Source organism: Nanorana parkeri, unplaced genomic scaffold (assembly GCF_000935625.1).
Source record: "Nanorana parkeri isolate BGI_ZX_2015 unplaced genomic scaffold, ASM93562v1 scaffold1226, whole genome shotgun sequence".
Lineage (NCBI taxonomy): Eukaryota > Metazoa > Chordata > Amphibia > Anura > Dicroglossidae > Nanorana > Nanorana parkeri.
This window is the reverse complement of record NW_017307494.1, coordinates 41,804-51,770: the sequence shown is the minus strand read 5'-3', so window position 1 is coordinate 51,770 and position 9,967 is coordinate 41,804. Positions and strand designations below refer to the sequence as shown.

The 9,967-nt window shown below is 43.3% G+C and overlaps 1 protein-coding gene across 1 annotated transcript; it reads left to right on the top strand.

Moving 5' to 3' along the window:
* Positions 1-4,795: 4,795 nt before the first annotated feature.
* LOC108797100 (lysophosphatidic acid receptor 6-like) lies at positions 4,796-5,979 on the top strand. Its single transcript, XM_018568667.1, has one exon. It carries the CDS (start codon positions 4,906-4,908, stop codon positions 5,977-5,979), a length of 1,074 nt encoding a protein of 357 aa, XP_018424169.1. The 5' UTR covers positions 4,796-4,905.
* The last annotated feature ends 3,988 nt before the right edge of the window (positions 5,980-9,967 follow it).

Genomic DNA, 9,967 nt, shown 5'->3' with positions numbered 1-9,967 from the left:
TATATTCAGCTGTATGGGTGAAACTTGAACTCCTGCTGTTCAGACCTTTCCACAACACAGGCTATTCACAGCATAGCAGTATGTCCGCTTGAGGAAGAGGTACAGAGATCCACCATGCTAGCTGTATGTGATTAACATTAATTAGTAAACAATTTTCCATATTTACTTTCCTAAAACTAATTCTGGTTCATGATAAAAATATAACTTTTTAGTCCTGAACACAGTACATAAAGAAAATATATACGAGTACACAATACAATGCCTTTAAGCTGATTTTGTACTTCAACCTTCATAGGGTGTTTATTGAATAGGGCAAAGGGCAATGTTTAGTAACCCACAGCATCCACATAGTCCTGGTGTAAGTGAGATGTACAGTATGTGCCTGCATTAAATAAATAATTTGGTCATCGTCCTCTTATCTTTATATAATTGTTAACGACTAGACACTCTCTGGCTTTTGTGGAACTACAGGTTCCAGCAGATCACAGCTGATACACAGTTAAAGAGTAACTCCAATTTTGTTGAGAAAATAAATCAGCCCCCTCTGGGTGATCTGTGTACATTACAAGGATTTTGAGAAACTCTGTTACAGATTCCTATCTCTTTCTGTTCTGAAGAAAAATCTGTTTGTTGCAGCATGTCCTTTCCAGACTGATCCCTGAATGGGAGGGTCTGGGCTCAGTATAATCAGCTGCTGGACTTTTTGTGTTGTAATGAGGAAAGGTTTAGTGTCTGCATCCCTTTAGTAGTAATTAACCCTTAATCACCAAAAAATGATGTTCCTATTGCAAGGGATGCCAAAACTGTTACTTGTATCTTAGTGCAGACTTCTGACAAAATCAGTCAGCCAGTGGCGTAACTAGTGACCCCAGGGCCCCGATGCAAGAATTCATGAAGACCCCCCCACCCCAAGAAGAAACAAATTAGATTTTTTTTTTTTAAACAAAATTTAGACAAGAAAAAAAAAAAAAACACTCTCCTCTTTCATGTCCCCAGCTCCCCATTGTCTCCCCCTTCAAGTCCCCAGCTTTCCGCTCCCGGACCCCATGTCACCGTCATACTCCAGCTCCCTGTCTCCCCCTTCATATCCGCAGCAGTTCTGTGTGATGAGGGGGCGGGGATTACACCGCTCCCACTCATTGGCTGCTGCCCGGCTGGATGATACTTCACGCTGCGCCCGGAACAAGGTGAGGGGTGAAGCATGTAGGGCCCAGGACAGGAGGAAGAGGTCCCGGGACTGACATTAGCAGTTACCGGGATAATAAATATCCTTGTAATCAGCGGTCACCAGGGGCCCCTTCCTCCTGTCCTGGGCCCCCTCCAAGTGGCAGAACTCCAGGGCCCGGACCTCTGCGACCCTGGTAGTTCCGCCACTGCAGATAGCCAATCACAGAAGCAGGAAATTACGTTTGTGGGGGCTGTCTGTACACCGAGTGTGTACGCAACGCCTTCAGTGGCTTCAATTTAAAATGGAAAGGTAATTTTTTAATATATTTAAAGTACAAAATGGCTTGTGTAGCAGTGGTATGTCATATTCATTTGTTTACAGTATTTTTTATTGGAGTCACCCTTTAAATTCCAAATACTAACATCCTACAATAGGAGAGCCATGTGTCTTCTTACACTGATTTGCCGCCAGTCTTGGAAATAAATGAATGGCTTGGCACCACCTACTGGAATTTACGGGGTACTTCACCAAGTGATATAACAGCATTAGAAACCACTAAAACCAATGCTGAATTATGTTTAGTGCTGCACAAATGTTAAACTTTAAGAGGAATCTCTTGTAAGGCTGAAAGAATTTGTATAAGCATGACCTAAATTGACCTTCAAATCTTCCTCTCCTCCTCTACATCATGTTCCAGCATCACTATTTTCTTTCACCTTCTTACTGTAGCAAGAAAACAACTTCCATTACTTCTTGTGATGTCATCACTACGCTTCTTAAATTATTACAGGAAATGTTGGGAGGAAGTATCAACAAGGTACCCGATGTCGGTTTCTATTGACATCAGCGAATCCCCCAAAACTACATCTCCCAAGAGCCCTTTTCCTACACACAGTGAGTAAGCAGGTTCTTGGGAGTTAAGGTTGCAGCTTTGTTTTGTTGGGGGGAAAAAATGAATGTACGCATGTGGTTCTTTATTCAACCTCAAATACTATGTAACTATGTAACTATGTGGATAGGTGGTGTTGTGTATTCCACCACAGGGGAACTTGTATAGGACTGACAACACTCTTGAGTTTCAGTGCAGCTGAGGTAAGGTTGTCAGGTCATAACAGTTAGAAGTTACTGGATTTCTCATTTTGTATGTTCTTAAAGGCATAACACCTGCAGAAATGTGCATGGACTGCAGAGTTGTACTGTATATGTTTTTATTATTCTCATAGAAACCATGTGATCTGAACCAAAAGGATGAGGTTATGTGATCTGAAGCTGACCTGTGATTGATGAGCATCTAGAGCCATGAAGCTCCATGGGTCTTCTGTTGCCCAAGGACAGGTATGTTTTTACACTTGAGGATAACTTCACATTCTTTTGTGGGTGTCAGTGGAGTCCTAAGCTCTGTATGCATGCTAACAGGTTCGTAGAATGGGGCGGGGGGGCACATGGCAGATCTCCATCAGCACTGAGGTTACAGCAGATGTGAAGGATAAAGCATCAAAATGAACAGGAAGTGAGCAAGACGTATGGTAATGCAAATGTGACAACCAAAGCTCCAAATTCTCTTTCTTCATGTATGTACAGTAGTCATTGACTGCTCCCTCTTCTTGTATGCATGGCAAAGGCTGTGGAGCCTGTGCAGCCGTCTTCTTGGTATCATTTTAAAGAGCTGGTGATTGCTGTTCAGATACAAGCAATCTGGCGGCTATACAGATGCCGGATCGCTTGTACAGTGTGGCAGAATGTGTGCCACCCCTCCGCCGCCGCCGCCGGCTTCCCCCAGCTCCGCTGTCCCCTGTGCACGCCTGGGACCGGCACGACGGGGCTCCTCTGACAGATCGGAGGGAGATCAGCAAGCTCCCAGCCGCTGAACTCTCCTCCAATCACTGGACCTGGAAGAGAGCAATAATTCTCAGGCCATCAATCACTGTTAACACTAAACTGATGAGCAGTAAAAGCTTTTAAAGCATTGCTTATGGGAATTTTTGGGTATTGTAGTGTTTGCAGTTTCAAGGGCGAACGCAATTTTAAGGCTTGACATGTTTGGTATATATTTACCCGACGTGACCCTGACTTTTATATTTTACCGAAAAATTGGGTATTATATTCTGTGTCTGTGCGCAAAATTTAATTTTAGTGTATTTTATCCTAAAAATACTTGTTTGATAAACATTTGTGCAAATACCGTGCGACATAAAAAAATAGTAACTAGCATTTTTTTTTATTCTACAGGGCCACCGCTTTCAGAAAATATATCATTGTTTGGGGGTTTTAATCTGTTTTCTAGGCAAAAATTCTGATTTTTATCATGCGCGTGGAAATAGTCAGAAATTGCTCCGGACAGCAAGAGGTTAATGCTTCTATTCAGCTTTAGGCCGGGTTCACAACTAGGCGATGTAGCCGTGCAATTTCACACAAAACAGAGATTTCCATTCAACTCTATGGAATCTGTTCACATGTTTGCGATTTGTCGCATGGTAGAAATCGCCTGTCGTGCAAAGCGTTGCAGGAGCTATTTTCGTGCGGTTCTTGCGTGGTTTGGGTCCCATAGACATCTCTATGAATTTAAAACCATGCGGTTTTTTAAAGCAAAATCGCGTGACAACATCGCACCAGCTCAATCGCCTCGGTGTGAACCTAGCCTTAACTAGCCCCCACATTGCTGCTCCCTTACTGACTCACCTTTTAGCTGGTGTAGGCTCCCTCTAGTTTCCAACAGTAAAATAAATGTTTAGAGGAGGGTGAAGGAACAGGAAGCCTGTGCAATGCTAGTCATGCTGAACAAAGTATGCAGCAAGTGAAGTCTGAATGACATTGGTATAGCAATCTATTTACCTGTTCCAGCTCAGGGTCTCACAATATGTTGAACCCATTAGATCAGTATTATTCACGCCGCAATAAGCATTCAGGAGGACAGCAATTCCCATGGATTTCTCTCTCTTTCTGTAGTTGTGAAATGCATCAGTCCCAGTGCTGGATGTCACAGGTTAATTCTTAGAAGGTGTAAAGGAGAGTTGATGCGTTAACTGCATTTTGTGTAGAGGCCGATTTGTACAAAGCAGAGAAAAGTAGGACCTTGCTTGAGATACTCTTTCATATCTACCATATGCCCAGGTTTTTCTTATTAAAGTATATATAAACCCAATAGTTTTTTTATAGTTTTTCATAGAGTAGTAAATGTTTGAAGACTCCTGTCCAGTTCGGTTTTTGTTGTGTCTGTCCCATCGGGGAGAATTCCTTTCACTTCCTGTTCCAGAGGTGCAACAGCAAGCGAGGGCCGATCTTTGCAAAGTTAGCAGAAAACCCCTTTTTGAACAGCTTGTTGCTAGAAAAATGGAAAACTCCCCTTTGCCTTCTGTTCCTTTTTTTTCACTTTCTGTATGACAGATGTTGGTCACCAGGGCCAATGGTGAGGTTATCATTCCTGCCAGTCTGGACACACACATCAATTCTCTCACAGAAGTGTTATTTGTGTTACATTTTTGATTTCCATATTTGTTCCATTCACGTGTGTGTAACCCATTTTTTTTTGAAGTGCGATTTTTGCAGACCTTTCACTTCCTGTGGTTACTTGTGCTACTCACTGTTTTAACAGAGGTGGTTAGACTTGAACAGACACAGCGTGCACAGCTGCTTGAGGTTGTGATGCACTATATGCTGCAACTGCATCTTTAGCAGATTTCATCGACTTTGCAGCCCCTGGAACCAGCTGAGGTTCTCCTGACTTGTCCTATGTTGGGATGGATGAGAATCAATCTTCGCAGGGAGCCATCTACAATGTATGCAGCCTTCAGGCTGACTTCCAGTATGGGTTTTTCACAGTTACGTACAGCCTGGTGTTTATATTGGGCTTACCAGGCAATATCTTTGCCTTGTACTTCCTGACTCGGCGCCGGCAGAGGACCCGAAGCTCCAACATCTATTTCATCAACCTGTCTGCGGTGGACTTCGTTTTCATATGCCTACTACCTTTTCGGATTTATTACCACAACACTGGAAACAACTGGGTGTTGGGTGAGGTAGCTTGCCGAATTACGGGCACCCTTTTCTTTGCCAACATCTACGTGAGCATTGGCTTCTTTACCTGTATATGCCTGGACAGGTATCTTGCGGTTGTTCACCCCTTAATGTACCCACGACTCAAGCCTAGTTGTTACCCGTTAGTACTGACCATTACCATCTGGATGGTCAGCAGTGCCATTGTGCTGCCATTAATCTTGGGAGGTCCACTGGACAATGTGTCGGAGAACAGCACCCAGACTGTATGTTTCGAAGGCTTCTCCCCAACACTTTGGCAGGATCGGCTTGTTGCCTACAACGTCTGTGCCTTGATCTTCGGCTTTCTGGTACCTTTTACAGTTATTGGAGTGGTCTTCCCTGTAATGGCACGGAAAGTGTGCCTAATCAAATCAAGCATGCATCGGAAAGTGGCCATGAGGATTATTGGATTTGTTTTTATCATCTCCCTACTTTGCTTCCTGCCCTACCACGTCACCCATCTCCTGCACTTCCTCATGAGAATGGACATCATTAAGACATGTGCTGCCAGACAAAGCATCTATAAGGTACGGAGAATTACTTTGGCCTTGGTAAGCCTCAACAGCTGCTTGAATCCCATTCTCTACGCAATTCCATACTTAAGCCGTGAAGTTAAATTTCCAGCCTTACCTTTTGTCAGGAAGGAATATGTCATTAGTGATGTGATCGCTAAGGACAGAACGCTCCCTGTGGTCAGTTCACCCACCCGTTTGCCAAACCACAAGCAGTCTAATGTCACCATCTTGGATGCAAAGGTGGAGTGGTCAGTACTGTAACAAGGAACCTTGTCATTCCAACCTTGGACTCGCTGGGACTGAGAACACTTGCATTGTTGAAGTTGAATGTGGTTTGTGTCCCCATTGGAGAGATTTTTTTTTATGTTCTGGAAAAAAAAGTATTGGAAAGTTCTTTTAAATGATCGACACCAAAGGTAGGTGAACTCCAGCCCTCCGACTATGGAGCAAGTACAAATTGCATTACAAGACAGCCACAGGCATGACTCCCAAAGGCTGATCCATGATGGAATTTGTAGTTTAACCACAGTAGGAGGGCCAGAGTTTACCTACACATGATTTATACCGTTACCTTTATTTGTTGTGTGATTCTCTTTATACGGGTTATTTAATAAGGCAAGGTGCATTACTCATGGCAGCAAAAAATTTAGCCTTCCACCGATATGACTACAGTAAACAGAATGTAAATTGTTTTTAATGGGTCACTGCACTTTGAAAAACACCATTACTTTTTACACTTATTTGATGTTTTTAGACTCTGTTTTATTACATTTGTATGTCAAAGTTTGGGCACCTGGGACAACTGTTATTTTAATAAGTGAAAGCTTAACAAAGCACACTATTGTAGAACTGTTTTCAGGCTATAGATGTAAAATGACCGTTAAAACACCCACTGACCTCTCTAGTTGCAGGCACTGTGAAGCAATTCATTTTCAAAGTTTACAGCAGAAGAAGCTCATTCTTTCTCTGTGAAAATGCTGCTTCTAGCCCTCACACTGCAGTGTTTTGTGGTGGCAGAGCTCAGTAACAGCCACACCCCTGTATTGTTTACTTCTGTATATACCTAGATGAAGTTATTTTCTGTTTATTGTGATTTTCCTTCACCTCCCATCCCTGTAATGTGTGTACAGTAAATAAGGAAAGAGGTTGTTGCCAGGACAAGAAGACACACACACACACACACGTAACCCGTAAAGCCCAACTCTAGCCAATACGTATTCAATTTTTGACAGCACAATAAAAGATTACATCCTTAATCAGGTTTTTATTACGGTCTGTGTCCTTGTTGGGGGGATTTTTCTTCACTAACTCTCAAACCAGGAAGTGATCTAAAAGCTCTCCAATGGTGGCATTCTTAGTGGAGTTGAGGGAAGTTTGGAAATTTTGGTAATCCTTTTCATTGTGTGTGTCTTCTTGCCCTGGCAACAGTAAATAAGGAAAGTAGTTGTTGCCAGGACAAGAAGACACACGCACAATGAAAATATTACCAGAAGTTCTCAACTTTCATAAGAATGCCCCCATTGGAGAGCTTTTAGATCACTTCTTGTTTTTGCATTTTTACCTTTCTTATGATACAGGAATACATTTTGCAATGTACTCCTGTAATCAAAAATGCACCATAAGCTTAAAATTGAATGTAATATACTGCAGCAGGCTAAGCTCTGTGCGGAGAAGCGATCCCGACAATATTGTCAGGATATTCCTCTCCCATTAAGTGACAGCAACTTATAGGAGCTGCTGTGCGTTCATGAGAACCTGTATAGGCACAGCACCTGAGGGCACATCCTATTAGCGTTTATCCATGTCAGGTCACAGGCCTACGAAAACTAGCGCGTCCATCCCGCAGTTTGTCCTACGTTCCCCCTCTCTTCTCCTCTCTTCTCCACACTGCTGTCTTCAGACAATACACCTATCACATCTCCACTAAGACCCATCAGTTCAGCTTCATCCTCACCCTCCTCCCCTCTGCTGTCTTGGGACATACACAGGGAGAAGAAGAGATCAAGACAGCAGAGTGGAGGAGAGGGGGCGAGGACGAAGCTGAACTAATGGGTCTTAGTGCTGACGTGGTATGTGTATTGCAGTGTAGCGGGAGAGGTGGGGGGGACGAAGGACAAACTGCAGGATGGATGTGCAAGTGTTAACTCCTACAAGTTGCTGTTACTCAATGGGAGAGGAAGATCCTGACAATATTGTCGGGATTGCTTCTCAGCACAGGGCATAGCCCTGCTTACAGTATATAACTGTCAGGGACCAGAGCACCTCCGGGTGGCACTGTGGAGCTGAAACCTGATCCTGCAGTTCCAGTGCTCACCTGCAGGTGTCTGCCAACAATTAGTCACCACCTGGTGCTGCTCTGGGAGGGTATTTAACCTCCTGTGCCTCAGTATTGTCGCCATATTCTGTATCCGGTTTCCGCAGCCTGTATCCTGTTCCTGTCTTGGACCTGTCTCCTGACCCTTACCCCTGAGGTCTCCTGATCAGTGGCTCCCCTCTTGTTGTTTCTGCTCCCCAGGGTTTGCCCTGTTGTCTCCGGGTGTAATTGTTACTTGTATTTTTATATGTCGCTTGCGGGTGGTGGTGGGGGTGTTTATGGTTGGGGTGTTTTGGTGCAGCTAATAAATTATAGTTCATAAGCATTGTTTGGTGTGGTCCCGTAATTGGTTCTCCTGTATAGATACCTGCACGTGGTGTGGGGACACCCATGCACGGTATCATGACAATTGCATTGAATTTCAAGCTTATGGCGCATTTTTTTTATTACAGGAATACATTGCAAAATGTATCATAAGGAAACTAAAAATTCAAAAAAGTATACCTGATAATTCTCTTTTGATGTGGTAGAAGACCAGAAAATGTTTATATGGATGGGGGAATACCCTCCATGGGGTTATTTTATTCTATTATTTGCTCCATTTTGGTCTGTTGAAATTTACCATTAAAAAGGTTTTTATATACATATATACAGTATATACCAAAATACAGTCCACATGTCCAATTTTACTATTATTTTTATATTCATCTGAAGAGCAAAATTGTGACTTGTAAGTGAAGTGTCTCAAATCTCAGTCTATTTTGGGGGTCACCACCTTGTCCTGGCCTGAACAGACCAGAGCTGCTCTTCTTCGGCACATGAGTGCATCTTGAGTTAGACTTTTATATCCTGTATTGAAATGGCCATTAAAAATCTTGTAATTACAAATAATGCTCCAGATTTCAAGCATCACTAATTTCTATCAGTCTCTGCATTTCTGGGGTAGAAGTGATGACAAGCATCTCAAGATGTTGGAGGCACTCATCGCACACGTTTCTATGGAGAAGGCCAATCCTTGGTTCTAACTTACAGCAGAAGAAAAGGTCATAGTACTATGAGGGAAAGATGTAAGGGGGTACCAATGCTCAGGTGACTAGCAGATATCGCTGGGGGCCTCATTCTCAGAGTGATATCAACAAGTCAATGGCCACTCTTAGAACGGCATTGGAGTGGAAACTCTTAAACCTGAAATCTTGGGAAAATTCAATGGTACCTTTGGATTCCAAATGTTAAATAACCAATTTTGTTTATGGCACCATTGAAAAGCAGTTTTTATTTACCTTATTCCTCACTCCCACTGGCTACCTCTGACCGTGTGAGCTCCTGGGAGAGAAACAGTATTGGAATACCTAAAGGAAGACAGGGATATTAGTAATTGAAGCCAGGTAATCTGGAGTAGCTGTGCTTCTAATCGCTAGGTGGAACATTGTACATTGAATATTATAAGTCATAAATGGGTTAATTAATGGAGCATTCAAGCCTCTATAAAGCTGCAAAGTTTCATGGTCCTTGAACTTTCCGAGGGGGAGATGAAACAGAAAGGGCTTTACCCTTTAAGACATACCTCTTGCGTGTTATTGTACGGCTGTTGGGGGTAGCAACCTTTCCAGAGGGTATGAAGGTATTCCAAGGGAGGAAGACGGTGAAGGAGCATGTCCTGGGTAGGGGAGAGATCTGCTGCAGGCTGGAGATGAAAAGTAAATGAGGGAGGAGAAGAGTCTGTAGGGGGAGAGGGGTATAGGGTATGCGGGTTGGGGGGGCGAGGGAAGGGGGAGAAGGTCCCGTCCAACCTCTGAAGTAAGAGAGGAGAGAGAAAAGTCTATTTGTATTTTTGAACATTGTGAAGGTGCCCATACACTGGCCGAATTTCGGCTGTTTTTTAATGTACCGGCCTGAAATTCACAGCGTGTGGGGCTGTCAGCTCCCTTTCAGCCG